The sequence below is a fragment of the Leptodactylus fuscus genome, chromosome 5 (assembly GCF_031893055.1).
Source record: "Leptodactylus fuscus isolate aLepFus1 chromosome 5, aLepFus1.hap2, whole genome shotgun sequence".
Taxonomy (NCBI): domain Eukaryota; kingdom Metazoa; phylum Chordata; class Amphibia; order Anura; family Leptodactylidae; genus Leptodactylus; species Leptodactylus fuscus.
The window spans coordinates 36,029,681-36,047,302 of record NC_134269.1 but is presented as its reverse complement, the minus strand read 5'-3'; the positions used below and the strand labels follow the sequence as shown (position 1 = coordinate 36,047,302).

The window sequence follows — 17,622 nt, the reverse complement described above, 5'->3', positions numbered from 1 at the left end:
AGTTCAGCATCACAGTAAGATCTGTGACAGCCTCTTTGGCTATATACATACAGAGATAGCAGCAAGATCTGTGACAGCCTCTATGGCTATATACATACAGAGATAGCAGGAAGACCTGTGACAGCCTCTGTGGCTATATACATACAGAGATAGCAGCAAGATCTGTGACAGCCTCTGTGGCTATATACATACAGAGATAGCAGGCAGATCTGTGACAGCCTCTATGGCTATATACATACAGAGATAGCAGCAAGATCTGTGACAGCCTCTGTGGCTACATATATACAGAGATAGCAGCGAGATATTTGACAGCCTCTGTGGCTATATACATACAGAGATAGTGATCAATAATCACCAAGTAGGAGTTATGAAAAAATCTACTTCACTCCTCGTGTGATATAAACTCCTCCTAGTGACTATCCATTTCCAGAAATGGGGAAACGGATCGTCACAGGATAATCAGAAAATGTCCCTGGGGCGGTCACATGACCACCCCAGGGACATTAGTAAAGGCACATTTTTTTATTATTACTAATGTTATTTAGAAAGTAGGAGGGGGAAGGGTGTTCAGATTAGTGTAGGGATTTCAAATGATCCTGGACAACTCCTTTAACAAAATCATTCCAACTAATTCCCAATGAACACCTGACTCATATTATTGCTCGTCACTGAGGGACCTAACACCATAGGTTGAAAAATCTTATCGTCCCCCACAATAAACAAGGAAAAGATTTTTGAGTGAAAAATCTTAGTTTCTTGTGGCAAATACAAAAATTCAACTCTTAAAAATAAAAAATATAGCAAACAAGAAAAACAACAGAAAACTAACCTTGGCCAAGCAAGAGAGCTGGGATTGCCAAAATCTGTGTCGCCTTGAGGTGGGGAATATGGAGTTTGTGGGTCCTGATGGAGCAATAAGAATGAGAGGGGAACCTGGAAGCTTGCTCTATGCAGAAAAAAAAAAAAAAAAAAATTTGCATAAGATTTGTATTGTCTTAAACATTAAACAATAGCATATGGGCTCTTACACAGTAAGCAGACTTACAGGTTTGTTATGAGACAACACTCCTATTGCTGGGTCCCATGGTCTCTTTAACAGCAAAGATAAGGCTTCTGCGCTGGCACCTCCTGCCCTGACAGTGGAGGCTAGAAGCATGCGGTCAATAAGAGCAGGAATCTGCAGAGAATGAATACACAAACTGTGTTATATAAACTGCAATACCTTCAAGCCAGCATTATTTTACATAAGCATAATATTTAGCAAATACCCATTATAGCTGACAAGATCCGAACAAAAAGTTCTAAGTTTACCTTTCCTTTCAGTGTCTGCAATGCATCCAGATAAGCAGCAAGCAATGGCAAGCTGAGAGTTTCCACAAGAGTAGTATGCAGCCACTGAACTAACTTGGTATCCCAACTGACTGAGGCCAAAGCTTGTCGTACACGGCGAGCGCACTTATCCACCGCAATCCTTCTTAGTACTGGCTCATTTACTGCCTGGAAAAGGAAAACATACGATGGTTATTCTATTACATACAATACAATGGTTTGCAACATAGATTTATTTGAGGATATAAAAAGGGGATCACAAAATTACACTTACACCATCGTTGGCGAGACGAGCAAGACGATCGGATTGTAGAGCTTTCAGAATCTTATTAAAAAGTTTGTTCTGAGAAGTAGACCAGCCAGTTCTGAAAAGGAGGAATGCAAAGAAATGCATGAAAAAACGTATGTTCTTTATATTATATGCTTTATATCTAGGGACAAGTCTGACTTTTACATTAATAAGTGTTGTACGGTAGGATTTTTTTTAGCAACAGGCATAATGGGTAATAAAACAAATAAAAAACATCCAGATTCCATTCCTGGATTCTCCTACTGGTGTCCTCTTCCTGGATCCTCTGGAAATACCGTATATACTCGAGTATAAGCCAAATTTTTCAGCACAGTTTTTGTGCTGAAAAAGCCGCCCTTGGCTTATACTCGAGTCAGCAAAAAAATATTTTATTTTTTTTTAAGGAGGGGTATCACACGCGCGTATCACATTGAAACCAATAGGGAAAAAAGCAGCCCATTCATTTCAATGTGGAGCGCACTTATGTCGGCTCCCATTGAAATGAATGGGATCTGCTTTGTACGCGCTGATTCTGAACGTGTTTTAACGTTCACAATCAGTCAGTGTATACTCAAGTGTGAATGCACCATTAGTAAGAAGGGAAAATGATCAGAAGAGGATCTTACCTGTTGACATGATCTTCCCAGTCATCGGGGGGTGGTGGAGCTTCAGTGTCCGTGCGTACAAAAATCACATGACGTTCACACTCGTTCATAACACTTCTTGCCTTTTGGTTGTCATACAATGGCATAGGAGTTGGAGTGACTGTCTCAACATCAATAGGGACATCTGCTTCACTGGAAATGAACTCCATATTAATGAAAAGAACTTCAAAATGATTTTTCTTTAACAGTTGAAGGGAATGTACCTCCAATATTTTTTTAATAATTAAAATCATATAGTGAAACATATTGATTGTAGGCTTTTTTAATTCCATGTTTGTATTTTGTTTAATGGGGTGACCACCTTGCCTAAGTTGCTGCAGAACAGCATTTACAGATATGCTTTATAGCAGCTGCATGGATACAATATAATTATCACCATTTTTTTTAGAGCACCATTAATTCTACTATGCAGTATATTTGCTGGAGGTTTACATACATAGTGCCAGAACAAGCACCAGTACAATAACGACAAAGCTAACTACATGACTGATCTCATACAAGTAGGAAAGATGGCCCTACTTGCAATCTACAAGGTTAGTTAGGGTAAAACAGTAGGTGAGGTATAAGTTATTCATGTAGCGGTGTAATGGTAGCAGGGCTACTGTGTGTTGTAAGCTATTCAAATGGTGGCAATTCAGCTTGTGTTCAAAGGTTTCAGTTGTGGGGACCATCTTATATATCGTGATAGTGACTTCCAGAGTATGAGGGGTGCACAGGAGAAATGCTGGAGACTGTTCTGAGAATAGTAGAAAAGAAGAGAGAGAAAAATTTGGGCTTGTGCAGATCAGTTCAGTACACAATAAAATGTTCCTGCTGCACAACCTGAACACTTGGCCCCAATGTCTTTAAAGATACTTTCCGAAATTAACACATTGATTGCCAGTACTTAGGATTGGTCATCAATTTGTGATCTGTGGGGGTCAAGCACCAGTACCCCTGCTGGGCAAGCTGCAGTTTTCATGAACTCTATTGACCCCCACTGATCATAGTCTGATGACCTATCCTAAGAGTTGGTCACCAATATGTAAGTCCCGTACAACTCCTTCAACTGTGTGACCAGTGACTTGTATTATAAAAGAAGTATACGGCAGAGTATATATTTTTATGCTAAATGTCTTATAATATATTTTGCCCTCTTGAATCCATTGCATATAGATCTATTAGACAATCATTATCATTAGGCCAGGGGCTACACTTTTTTGTGCTGCATACAAAACTTTCACAATCAAAAGGCACAAAGGTAATAAAAGAACTTAAAACTTACACTGTACTTTCTTGCTGTCTTCGTGGAGTAATGAAAAGCGTACGTGTGGGACGGGCATTACTGGCATCTGGGTGGGCGCTCCAAGGTTTTGCATAACTGTGGTCAAGAAATACCAAGTCCAATTCTCGCTCATGTACAGACAACTGAAATAGGAGTGAAGTGCCCATCCTTCTCGCAGAAGATTGCAAGTCTCGCTCACTTGCTCTATGTGTCATCCTTAATGCACCACAGACCCAAGGTCCGGAGAAAGCACGATACTAAATCCTGTTTCAGAAAGAAGGAAACAAATTAGTCTTGCCTGTATCCTCAGTAGATCCTGAGATATCACTGGTTGAAGTGAAACTGCATATACTTGTCGCTTTCACTTTAACCAGTATGCAGGGAAACAGAGTCGGACATGCAGTACTCTGTGTCCGGATTAAAAAATCCGGTTTTGCGGCGGAGAGCATAAAACGCTCACCGCTGCTCACGGCCGGACCCGGTCTGTGCTTTCCGTCTTCTGGCATGCAGAAGATGGAAAGCACAGAACGGAGAGTAGAACGCAGGTGTGAACCTAGCGTAAGTGTGTCTATCCACTCTACAGATTGAATAAGAGTGAATTGAATTCCTCCCAGACTCACAGGGTGCGTTTCTAACAAATGCTTCACACGTCTCCCTGTGACTGAGAATACACTTGCTGCACACTATATACCTCTCATCCAATAAACCAGAGGACAGTCTATAGAGTGTCAACACCAATTACAATGTATCGATTGAATTAACCCCACAATACTATTTGAATCTGTATGCTGGTAAGTAGGGATTTGAGTGTGATAGCTGCAGCTCCATATTGAATAAACTAGACTTCCCTATTGTCTGTAGATATTTACAATGTGGAGTAAATCCCATTAACACACAAACACAGCCAACAATCCAGCAGTTCATTTAACCCTGCTGTTCGGGTCAATATGACCCGAAATGATTTTTGAGACCCTGCAGATTTTTTTTAATGAGGATTTGAAACTAGTGGTTCCTTGACTTTTCCTCATTTGTGGAGCTCTACATTTTTTTATTTTATTTTTTACTTTTTGCTACACGCTGATTGTTACACTTGTACTGTTCGGGTCAATATGACCCGATAGCATTTTATACTGTTCTACAGGTCTCTGATTATTTCTGACTGCAAAAGTTATGTTTTTTTATGTGTACTTCATCCCCAAATGGTGGTGGTTTCACTGTTATTATCAGTAAGCAAGTAATTATCTAGTCTGTTTGTGAGAGAGGAGACTGGTTGTCTATCATTCAAAGGGTAAAAGTTTGTGGAATTGCGAAACCGGTCGCCGCATATATAGAGCTACAATGTGTCTTGAAAGGTTTCATGACATTTCGAGAGTACTGCGGTTTGATTCTAAAACAGATAGAATGGAAAGAAGAGCTAAAGATAAACTAGCCCCTATTAGAAATGTTTGGAATCAATGGGTAGAGATTCTACCAAAATTGTATAACACTGGTGAAAATGTAACTGTTGATGAGCAACTGGTGGCATTCCGAGGTAGGTGCCCATTCAGACAATATATACCAAGTAAGCCAGCAAAATATGGCATCAAGATCTGGACACTTTGCAACAGCAAAAGTTCATATGCTCTAAATGTTCAAGTGTATACAGGAAAAGCCCCTGATGAAAGACCTGAAAAAAATCAGGGTATGCGTGTTGTTCTAGATTTGACTCATGGACTAAAAGGACAAAATGTCACATGTGACAACTTTTTTACATCCTATCAACTAGGCCAGATGTTGAAGAAAAAACAACTTACCATGCTGGGTGCTATGAGAAAAAACAAACCTGAACTACCGCAAGGTATCTTTAGCAAGAGAGAGGTGTACAGTTCTACTTTTTATTTTTCTGGAAATACAACTGTTGTTTCTTATGTTCCAAAAAAAACCAAACAGGTAATTCTCATGAGCACAATGCAGCATGACAATTCCGTAAGTGATAGAGAAGACAGAAAGCCTGACATTATTTTGGATTATAATGCCACAAAGGGAGCAGTTGATACTTTAGACCAGGGGTCCTCAAACTGCGGCCCGCGGACCACATGCGGCCCGCCAAGCACTTCTGTCTGGCCCCGCCGACAACGCCGACAGGCGTGCATTTATAATGAAGCTCCTGGGGAGCTCGGGCCAGGCCATGGAGCGCACTTCACTTTACCTATTGGAGGGCACCGCTCCCGATGTCTGTGCGACCTGCTCTGCCTCCAGCCCACTGTTTGAAAAGTTTGAGGACCCCTGCTTTAGACCAAGTAATATCAACATATACATGCAAACGCAAAACCAATCGGTGGCCAATGATTTTATAACATACTGGACGTTTCTGCATACAATGCATTTGTCTTATGGAGAGAAATCGACCCCGATTGGAACCGGAATAAGCTGCATAAAAGAAGATTATTTCTTGAGGAATTGGGAAAATCCCTGGTGAGGCCATATATTGAGAGCAGAAAAGTGACCCCCAGAAGTGAGGGAGCAGCAGCCATTGTAAAAAGTGTCCAGCATGCTCAAGAAAGAGATTCCACATCCACGGCCTCCACCAGCACAGCTACCAGCAAAAAAAGAAGAGATGGAGCTTCTTTGTGACAATAAGACTAATCTGACATGTGCTGGATGTTCAAAAGATCTGTGTAAAGGACATGTGTCTTATTATTGTGCTCAGTGTAAAAACGCATGGACATGTTCAGTTTTTTCTTTCTTTCTAAAATGGTTGAAGTTTTTATGATTTTTCATTTGTTGATTTATAAAATTTGTTTTCAAAAAGATAAATTTCATGTTTTAGTAATAGTAATGTAAAGCTTCTTTATTATTTGTGTGCAGAATGTCAACAATCGAAGATAATTGCAAAAAGCCTGTGTAACCTTTTTATGAAAAAAAAAATAAAAAAATTAAGTTTGAATTTAAATTTTTCTTTTGTTTATGATCAAACATGTTCACATACAGTATTTCAATGAAAAAAGTATTCAAATAAAACAATTAGAGTAGCTAAAAATCAAGAATTAATAGGTCGGGTCATATTGACCCGGGAACAGTACAGTACAGTACAAGTGTATAGCAAATGCGAACAGAACAGCAGGGTTAAAGGGGCTCTATCAGCAAAATCATGCTGCTAGAGCCCCACATATGCGTGCATAGCCTTTAAAAAGGCTATTCAGGCACTGTAAAAGTTAAATTAAACTACCCCCCCGTTTTAAAATAATAACTTAGAAAAGAATCTTCTCTACTTACGGAACGTGCACCCTGGGCGGGCATCTGGGTGTGTCTTCATCTTCTTCGCTGCCTCTTCTTCCTCTGTCGTCTTCGGGTCCCGTCCTCCTCCGGCGCTTGCTCGCGGACACTGATAAAAAAAAATAGCCCGGACGCATGCGCAGTAGCCGTAGTAGAAGCCGCGTGCTACTGCGCATGCGCCCGGGCTGTTTTTTTTTATCAGTGTCCGCGAGCAAGCGCCGGAGGAGGACGGGACCCGAAGACGTCAGAGGAAGAAGAGGCGGGGAAGAAGACGGCGCACCCTGAATACCCGCCCAGGGTGCACGTTCCGTAAGTAGAGAAGATTCTTTTCTAAGTTATTTTAATTTAACTTTTACAGTGCCTGAATAGCCTTTTTAAAGGCTATGCACGCATATGTGGGGCTCTAGCAGCATGATTTTGCTGATAGAGCCCCTTTAAAGTGATAGGTAGTCACTAATCCGTGATCCCTAATCTCAGGCTGAAGCTAAAGCTCATTGATCACCCAAAGCCTCAGTGTTTACTGCTGACTATTGTCCCGGATCACCAGCCTCTATGAAGTATCAGGACCCACCATCAGGGTCCTGAGAACTGCAGTTTTGACCGCACACCACTACATTGTTTAGGGTGTTAGGTAGCCATAGCCTGTTTTTTTTTTTTGTAGATTGTAAGCCCCACATAGAGCTCACAATGTACATTTTTGTCTTTTGGAATATGGGATGGAAATCCATGCAAACACAGGGAGAACATACAAACTCCTTGCAGATGGTTTTATGCCCTTGGCGGGATTTGAACACCAGGACTCCAGCACTGCAAGGCTGCAGTGCTAGCTAACCACTGAGCCACCGTGTGGCCCCTAGGTAGCCATAGCCTGTTATCATAGGCAGGTTGTTTGAGAATGTCTCCTGATGATTTAGAACAAATGAAACGCGTTGAGACAATGTAGATTAGACACACTAAAGGTGTGAAAAACTTGCTGTAATCCGGAACAATAGTAAGCAGTAAACACTGAGGCTCTTAGTGACTACCTATCAGTTTCAATGAACTGCTGGATTGTGGGCTGTGTTTGTGTGTTAATGGGCTTTCCCTATTGTCTGTAGATATTTACAATGGAGCTATCACACTCAAATACTTACCAGCATACAGATTCAAATAGTATTGTGGGGTTAATACAAACGATACATTGTAATTAGTGCTGACACTCTATAGACTGTCCTCTGGTTTATTGGATGAGAGGTATATAGTGTGCAGCAAGTGTATTCTCAGTCACAGGGAGACGTGTGAAGCATTTGTTAGAAACGCACCCTGTGAGTCTGGGAGGAATTTAATTCACCCTTATTCAATCTGTAGAGTGGATAGACACACTTACACATATGCCCTTTGCAAAAATTGTAGGGGCCGAATACTGTGTTGGGGTATTTTAATTGTTTAAAAATATTATAAATAAAGGTTATGTTTTATCCTATTTAGTGGGGTGCCCCCTTTTTAGAAAACATGGTAGACCCAATTGTAGTCTATGGGCTCCATGGGTAACAGCTTTTTAAGAGGATTGGGTTTCCATTTTTTGGGAGAGAGAAAAAGTTACTGAGAAAAAGTAACAGTAGACAAAGTTTTCCCTTGTTAATGAAAAAAATAAACAGATAATTGGTATTACCACCTCTGTAACAACCCCAAAAATAAAATGAGCACATTATTTAGCCTAGCTAGCAATGCAGAATAAAATATATTTTTTGGAAAATGTAAAAGCTGCTCTATAAGGACATGTCATTAGTTTGATACCAATTTTCTTGCTGACAGACTTTCTTTTAAACAGTGTGCAGCAGAACAGGTTGGTGCTCCAGATTGTTCATTTGTATATTGTGAGATAAATTAATATCTCAGGAACAGAGGTACAAATTTTTATAGGGAAAAGGCATTACTTTGAAGAGAGCCTATCCTATCTGTGTTGCTGGTTTAATATGCTTCAATCTGGTGATAGACCCCCTTTAACCCCTTCCCGCCGATGGCATTTTTTGATTTTCGTTTTTGACTCCCCTCCTTCTAAACCCCACAACTATTTCTCCGCTCCCAGAGCCATATGAGGTCTTAATTTTTGCGAGACAAATTTTTCTTCATGATGCCACCATTAATTATTCTATATAATGTACTGGGATGCAGGAAAAAAATTCAGAATGGGGTGGATTTGAAGAAAAAATGCATTTCTGCGACTTTCTTACGGGCTACGGTTTTATGGCGTTCACTGTGCAGCCAAAATGACATGTCCCCTGTATTCTGTGTTTCGGTACGGTTCCAGGGATACCAAATTTATATGGTTTTATTTACATTTTGACCCCTTAAAAAAAAATCCAAAACTGTGTTAAAAATTTTTTTTTCTAAAAGTCGCCATATTCCGACGGCCATAACTTTTTTATACGTAAGTGTACGGGGATGAATAGGGCGTCTTTTTTGCGGGGCCAGGTGTACTTTTTAGTTCTACCATTTTCGGGAAATGTTATTGCTTTGATCACTTTTTATTCAAATTTTTATCAGAATCAAAACAGTGAAAAAACGGCGGTCTAGCACTTTTGACTATTTTTCCCGATACGGCGTTTACCAAACAGGAAAAATATTTTTATAGATTTGTAGAGCGGGCGATTTTGGACGTGGGGGATACCTAACATGTATATGTTTCACAGTTTTTAACTACTTTTATATGTGTTCTAGGGAAAGGGGGGTGATTTGAACTTTTAATACTTTTTATATTATTTTTTTTTTACTTTTTTTTTTTAATTTTTGCATTTATTAGACCCCCTAGGGGTGTTGAACCCCAGGGGGTCTGATCACTAATGCAATGCATTACAATGCTAATGCATTGCAAAAAATCATCCTTTCTTTTGCAGGCTGCATAGACCAGCCTGCAAAAGAGAGAATTTGCAGACAAGCCTGGGAGCCTTGTAAAGGCTAAAGTAAAGTAAAGTAAAGTGGCCAAACCCTTTAACTGATGTACTATCCTTAAAGAGGACCTTTCATCAGATCGGGCACATGCAGTTCTATATAGTGCTGGAAAGCTGACTGCGCTGAATTCAGTGCACTGTCAGCTTTCCAGCAGTATATAGTACTGCATGTGCCCGATCTGATGAAAGGTCCTCTTTAAAGTAGGTTGTCAATTCTACATCTGTGAAGGTCCAACTCTGGAGACAACAATAAATTATATCACACCTGGTTAAGATGACAAGCCTCTTGTTCTGCCTCACTGCCTGAACTATAGTGCCCTTAGATACTGAGGCCTAGTTGCACCTGTACTTTTCATTTAAATTGTCCTTGTTTGACTGCACTTCTTTCAGAAAGTTCAGCTACTGCCTAGTAATATGGGCATGCTAGGGTATGTTCACACGGCGGAAACTTTCTGTGTGGCTAGCCGCGATGGGATACCGATGCAGTGCACCGCAATTAAAAGAGTTGTCTACATTAAACATAAATCATTTTATCACCTATCCACATTTTGGGCAATAAAAGACTAATACATAGGGACTCCACCAATAACCAAAACGCACATGTCCACCGTTTCTCTGTATTGCTTGACAGCAACCAGAAAGTATGAATTGAGCAATGATCTCTCTCTCACATACACACAAATTTTCTGATCCTCGATTCAATGTCTATGGCAGGGGAAGGCAACCATCAGCACGCCAGCTGTTGTAAAACTACAACTCCCATCCTGCATATTTACTCTGCTGTTCTTGGAACTCCCATGGAAGGGAATGATGCATGATGGGAGTTGTAGTTTCACAGAAGTGGAGTGCCGAAAGTTGCTGACCCCTGGTCTATGGACTAATTAAAAGCACTGACAACAGTGGTTGACACTTTTAATAGGGCTTCCTGCTCCTGATTAGGCCCGAATAAATGGGCCTATTCGGGAGTGAGTCTCGTGCTGCGGATGCCGCGGCTGTTTCAGCTTCGGAATCAGGAAGAAAGGGAAAAAAAAAACCCGCTAGCGGGGGTAAAAAAAGAAAGCGATTGGCTCCCATTCAAATGAATGGGAGCTTTTTTTGCAGGCGGATTCTTTGTCAAAATCCGCCTGCAAAAAACTCTGTGTGAACTAGCCCTAGCTCACTTGAGCTGTTTCTGTAGCTCTCATTTAACTCTATGGGAATCAGCATAGGACAGCGCCACTCGCTCGTTTTCAGTAGTCCCGCACTGCTTCCTGAGACTTGTGAGCAGTTATTACTTCTGTTATGTATGTCCCTATTGTAGATTTTAAGAAAAACAACTTTGAAATGTTATGTAAATCAGGTAGTTGGTGCATTGGGGGCGGGTCTTCAGCTCTAGGAGAACTGCTTTTGATGCTAAGGTAGGATGGGTAGTGGAAGGATCAACTCCCACTGAAAAGGGTTGCACAGGGAGGAGGTAGTAGGGGGTCTAAGCAACACGAGCAAGGTGTTGAGGGCCTAGCCCCAGTGCACCAACAGGCTTATTTGCATAACGCAAAGAGACATACATAAAGTTTTATCACTGTAATGTGCTCTGTAATACAGTGTTGATAGTTGAGTATAATTGTTGGAAGTGATATTCTCCTTTAAGTATATTGAAAAGGAGTGGAAACAGAAGTTTAGGCCTCATTCACACTTCCACTTTTATTATAATCACACACAATCATGCATAATTTAGGGTCATGTGCTATGCATGGTTCTTTTATTCCCATGAGAAACAGATTTGGATTTATTTTTATTTTCTATGATAATTTTTCATTACACTTTGTTATGTCTCTGGCTTCACGAACACAACCCAGTGTGCAAGACCAATGTCTTCTGTTTAGTTTTTACATTGATTACAATGGAAGGTGGAACAGAACATGGGAAGACACTCAGATTGCACACTCTATTGCAGGGGTAGGGAACGTACGGCTCTCCAGCTGTTGCAAAACTACAACTCCCAGCATGCATACTGGCTCTGCTGTTCTGGGAACTCCCATGGAAGTGAATGGAGCATGATGGGAGTTGTAGTTTCACAGCAGCTGGAGAGCCAAAGGTTCCCTACCCCTGCTCTGTTGTGTGCCAAATATGTATTTAGATGTGCCAAAAAAGCTGCTTTGATTTGCATGAAGACTAAGCGTTCGGCGCAAGCAGCACTCTTCTCTCTGCACCGACACCAAGCAGAAACCACATGGACCCCATTATAGTCTATGGGATCTGTGTCTTTCCTGAAGATAACCCCAAGCGGAAATCAGAATGCTGATGTGAACTGGGCCTAACGATTGGCAATACATTGAAGATCTACGGGGCTGGTCTGAGCTGCGATGGTACAAATGTACGACCCGGGGCTTGGTAAGTATTGAACAGGCTGCAACCACCTTAAACAGCTGATCAGCCAGGGCCGCTAGCAACATGTGGACATGTAAATAAAGGTGTGGTCACATCTACATTGTTTTCTCTCTTCATTGCAGGAACCAAAGGAGTAAACAAAGATCTCCATCATTAGATGGATCCAGCAAACCGTGAGGGATCTCAAAAAGGGCTCCGCCGCTATCTATCAGATGAAAAAGTCAGGGTGCAGAAATATTCAGTCCGCATTACCTGACAGACTCCATTGCAGGTGTGAACAAACCTTTGTGAAAATCCTGACTTTTTGGATCTGTTGTGTGAAGCATTTAGCACAGTGCAAGTGTGAACAGAACTTTATAGGCAGGATTCGTCCTGATTTATCACCAGTTACAGCACAGTGTAACACAAAGTCATCGCAACTACAGCGGTCTGCACAATATGTGAGCTTCAATGTATTATCATAGACACTAGGACCACGCAATATGAAGCCAGCATACAGTATAGCCAGGCAATGACATCCTGTACTAGCCCTGGCCAGCTGCATGCAGCCATACAAGATGATAGAAGCTGCTCCCAAAACCACTCCCGGACTGTCTGTGATAATCGCCCGATATAATCGTTACAGATTACAGTGCGCGGCAGTATCGCACAACGTGCATCCCTGATCCATCGCAGTACAAACCTCAGCGGCCATACTGCGTGTATTACTGAGCGCTACATCACTAAGAAGCCGCCATCTTGTATCTTCTAACACGATACAGTACACGTATATAGACGTGCATTTTCACGGCCCATATAACCGGACCGCTACCGATCCCTCCGCGCTCACCTTCCCGGTCTATTTATCTCTCCGCCTCATGTTCTCAATAACTCCGCCTACTCCTCCCAGTGGCGCTTCACGGTCTCCCGGTGACTCAGGCCCGGTGCGTCGTTCGAGCGTAGGCACGTCCACAGGGCAGACCCAAGCGTCTGACGTCATGCAAGTAGAGGTGGAGAAAAGGCGGGAAATGTGAGGGGAGGAGTCTCTCCAAAGAGAAGTTGTCCCCCTCCTCAGTGAAGTGAGCGGTCATGTGAGCGATGCTTGTAACCTGCTGCCTCTGACTGACATCATATTGTCCATGTAATCTAGGATATGACATTGTGTAGTATATGTGTTGGCACAAACTGGATAGCAATGATAGGAATTTTTGCTTTAGGATTCCTACACGAGTCATTAAAGGGGCTCTATCAGCAAAATCATGCTCATAGAGCCCCACATATGCGTGAATAACCTTTAAAAAGGCTATTCAGGCACTGTAAATGTTATATTAAACTACCCCCCCCAGTTTTAAAATAATAACCGCAAAAAGAATGTGCTCTAATTACGGATCGTGCACGCTGGGCGGGCATTCAGGGTGTGTCTTCATCTTCATCCCTGCCTCTTCTTCCTCCGATGTCCTCGGGGCCCGTCTTCCTCCGGCGCTCGCGAGCGGACACTGCTATAAAAAAATGACCTGGGCGCATGCTACTGCGCATGCGCCCAGGTCATTTTTTTTTTTTATCAAAGTCCGTTTGCGAGTACGGGATCGGAGGAAGAAGAGGCGTGGATGAAGATGAAGACACACCCTGAATGCCCGCCCAGCGTGCACATTCGGTAAGTAGAGCACATTCTTTTTTAGGTTATTATTTTAAAACGGGGGGGTAGTTTAATATAACATTTACAGTGCCTGAATAGCCTCTTTAAAGGCTATTCACGCATATGTGGGGTTCTATCAGCATGATTTTGCTTATAGAGCCCCTTTAAAGGGAGTCTATCATTGCTTATATAGTTTTTTTTTAAACTAAGGCCTGGTACACATCTGTTCTGGGAGTCCGCATGGGAACCCCGTAAATGAAATACCGAACGCATTGGCAAGCGGTGAGCAATGAAAGCACACAGACCCCATAGACTATAATGCAGTCTGTATATTTTCTGCGCGGTACTCATGGGGAGAGAAAATTACTTCATGTACTACTTTCTTCTCCGCATGGCTTGTATGGGAAAACACATAGACCTCATTATAGTCTATGGCAGGGGTCCTCAAACTTTTTAAACAGTGGGCCAGTTTACTGTCCCTCGGACCATTGGAGGGCCAAAATATAGTTTAAAGGGATTCTACCATTAATATCACATTTTTTTCTCAATAACATGTAGGAATAGCCTTAAGAAAGGCTATTCTTCTCTTACCTTTAAATGTCTTTCTTAAGGCTATTCCAATGTGTTATTGAGAAAAAATGGAGATGAATGCAACTGTGGGGTGGAGGGGGACACTCAATTTTCAATCTCAGGGGGCATTCACCCTTGTGCTTGGTGTCTGGTGTCTGCACTCCGTCAGGTTTCCATCTGCAGTCCCAGCAAAACTGGACACGGGACTGAAACCCGGCAGTCACCTTTAAAACCCATTCAATTGAATGGGTTTGTAAAGGTGACCACCAGTGTCCGCCTGTAGCCTGTCCACGGGGAAATTGTTTTTTTTTTTAGCTGGACACAAAGTCAAACATGTAGAACTTGGTGTCCGGCTTAAAAAAAAAAAATGGTTTCCCCCCAGACAGGCTACAGGCGGATACTGGTGGTCACCTTTACAAACCCATTCAATTGAATGGGTTTTAAAAGTGACTGCTGGGTTTCCATCCCCTGTCCAGTTTTGCTGGGACTGAAGATGGAAACCCAACAGAATGTATATACCAGACACCAAGCACAAGTGTGAACGCCCTCTGAGGTGTTATTTATCCTACAGTAAGATATTATACTGCTTACTTCAGGGGACACAGGTAGAGTCCGTCCAGGAAGGCAGCAGGCACTAAACCTGACCAGTGAGACCACTGCTGAGCGGCACAGCAAACTAGTACGGTAGTGGCTTTGTTTACTGTAATTTGGGCTGCGTCAGGTCATGTCACGTTGCTAGGGTGACCTGACTGACGAAGTGACGGAGGGGCACAGTTGACTATATTGGGCCAGGCCATGGAGACAGCGCGCTTCACTTTACCTATTGGAGGGCACCGCTCCTGATGTCTGTGCGAACTGCGCTGCTTCCGGTGTCCGCCTGTGTCCTCCTGCCACATCACTTGTATGCGATGTAAGGAGGATACAGGAGGTACCACTCCCGATGTCTGTGCGACCTGCTCTGCCTCCAATGTCCGCCTATCACATCGCATGTGGCAGGAGGACACAGGCGGACACCGGAGGCAGAGCAGGTCGCACAGACATCGGGAGCGGTACCTCCAGTATCCTCCTTACATCACATACAAGTGATGTGGCCGGAGGACACAGGCGGACACCGGAAGCAGTGCAGGTCGCACAGACATCAGGAGCGGTGCCCTCCAATAGGTAAAGTGAAGTGCGCTCCATGGCCTGGCCCGATCTCCCCAGGAGCTTCATTATAAATGCACGCCTGCCAGCATTGTCGGCGGGCCGGACAGAAGTGCTTGGTGGGTCGCATGTGGCCCGTGGGCCGCAGTTTGAGGACACCTGGTCTATGGGGTCTGTGTGTTTTCATTGCTCACCGCTTGTCAATGTGTTGGGTATTCCGTTACGGGGGGTCCGCATGTGGATTTCCTGAATGGAATACTGAACTCAGATGTGAGCCAGGCCTAAGCGTATCTACTGTATACATAGCCTTAAGCAAGACTATTCTAGGCATACCTGTATTTCCTTTATTCTTGCAGTCGTTTTTGAATGAAACCGGTTTCCTTCATATTCCAATTAATCTTCAGAGAGCGTTATCCCTGTGCTCCGAGCACCTCTGTGTCATCAGCCGCCTCCGTTTCTCCACTGCCCCTTCTTTAACCCTTAAAGGGGTATTCCCATGTACATGATCATATCTATATTTGTGGATAATTAAAAGTTAAACAGTTTTGGAAATAAGTAGTTTAAAATTCTACAGAGTTTTAAAGATTTTCTCCTACTAGCTTAGTGGTGACAGTCTATTGTCGATATTGGTTGCCAATGGATAAGACCACAAATGCAGAAACTTTCTATGGTCTGGGACATATCAGGAAGCCTGCTATGTTTTTCTTGTTGTAGCTATATTATCATACAGGGACACTACATGTATCAGAAGATAACCCAGCGACAATAAGGAAATCTGACGCTGGGTTCACGCCAGCGCCCGATCTACGTTTTCAGATTTCCGTCTTCTGCCGACAGAAGACGGAAACCTGGCAGACCGTGTCTGGCCATGAGCGTTTTGTGCACTCCGCGGCAAAAACATTGTTTTTTTTAACCGGACACAAAGTCCTGCATGCCCAACTTTGTGTCCAGTGTAAGCCGATGGCTGGTCAGGTAATGGAGGGGGTGTACATCTCATTCGGACTACTCAGGTGGGGTGAGATTAGAAAACTCCAGGAATGTTTGTCTGCTGAACATTTTGGTAAATGCTCAGTACTGGGCTGGATTTTTAGGAATGACAGGTAGGAATGGTAGTGGGACCTGTAATCCCACCCCCCTCCATCCACACTTTGGGGATGTTCCGGCAGCAACTCAGCTGCAGAGAGTCTCCTCGTCAAGGAGGTTTAAGAAGCCAGCTCCAGCAGCATCACTTTGGCAGAGTTTGGCTGGAGAGCTGACAGAGAGGTCATATTTTTGGGAGATGTGTTCTGAATGATTCTACTGGATTTTTTGGATTTCTGTTATTCTAGGTGAGGTAACCTATTCTATGTTTAGTTAGAGCGTAGCCGGGCAGGGATTTATTTTTGTATTGTTTCCTTTTTTTGCTGCACTACCTTTTTGAGTGAAAATAAAACTCTACCTTTGTTTTGGACTGAAGAAACTGAACTTGTGTGTCTATGCCACCCCACCTAGCAACCCCAGACCCTGACAATGGGTGGAGGACGCGGACATACAGCGGTTGCTAGGGGCAACGACACGTCCACTCCTTGCTGGAGAATTTTTTTTTTTTTACAGACCCAGACTGTGGAGGAGATACTGAAGCATCTTGTACAGTCCAATGTGCAGCAACAACAAACAAATCATTTGCTGATGGAGCAAATTGCGCTCCTTAAAGAGACTGTTGTCATTAGCCCGCAAAGACCTGTGGAGCACAGAGATGAGAAGCAGGCTGTGCAAAGAGCTTTGCAAAAGATGACCCCAGATGATGATGTGGAGGCCTTCCTGACTGTGTTTGAGAGAGTGGCTGAACGGGAGAAATTGCCAGCTGCTGAGTGGCCAGACGTCATTGCACCCTATTTGACCGGTGAACCCCAGAAGGCCTATTATGACCTCTGTAAGCAAGATGTCCAGGACTATGATAACTTAAAGGCGGAAATTCTTGCTCGGCTGGGGGTAACCACTGCTGTCCGTGCCTGGCGGGTACATACCTAGAGCTACCATATGGACAAACCTGCCGGATCCCAGATGTACGACCTGATTCACCTGGTGAAAAAGTGGCTGGAACCAGACACCTGTACCCCTGCAAAGATGGTGGAGTAGGTGGTCCTAGACTGGTTCACCAGAGCTCTTCCTCCTGCGTTGCAGCGCTGGGTTGGACATGGAGACCCCAAAGATGC

At 43.0% G+C, this 17,622-nt stretch overlaps 1 protein-coding gene across 3 annotated transcripts in view; it reads right to left on the bottom strand.

Annotated features, from left to right (window-relative positions):
- KANSL3 (KAT8 regulatory NSL complex subunit 3) overlaps positions 1-13,054 on the bottom strand; it is a 36,089-nt gene extending 23,035 nt beyond the window's left edge. For all 3 annotated transcript variants that reach the window (XM_075272899.1, XM_075272900.1, XM_075272901.1), the window contains exons 1-7: positions 12,929-13,054; positions 3,548-3,811; positions 2,245-2,415; positions 1,604-1,694; positions 1,312-1,497; positions 1,046-1,177; positions 830-946 (exon numbers count right to left, since the gene is read on the bottom strand). In XM_075272899.1, the coding sequence (XP_075129000.1) occupies positions 830-946; positions 1,046-1,177; positions 1,312-1,497; positions 1,604-1,694; positions 2,245-2,415; positions 3,548-3,762 (912 nt within the window). In that variant the 5' untranslated portion in view covers positions 3,763-3,811; positions 12,929-13,054. The remainder of the gene's footprint in view (positions 1-829; positions 947-1,045; positions 1,178-1,311; positions 1,498-1,603; positions 1,695-2,244; positions 2,416-3,547; positions 3,812-12,928) is intronic.
- Positions 13,055-17,622: the final 4,568 nt, after the last annotated feature.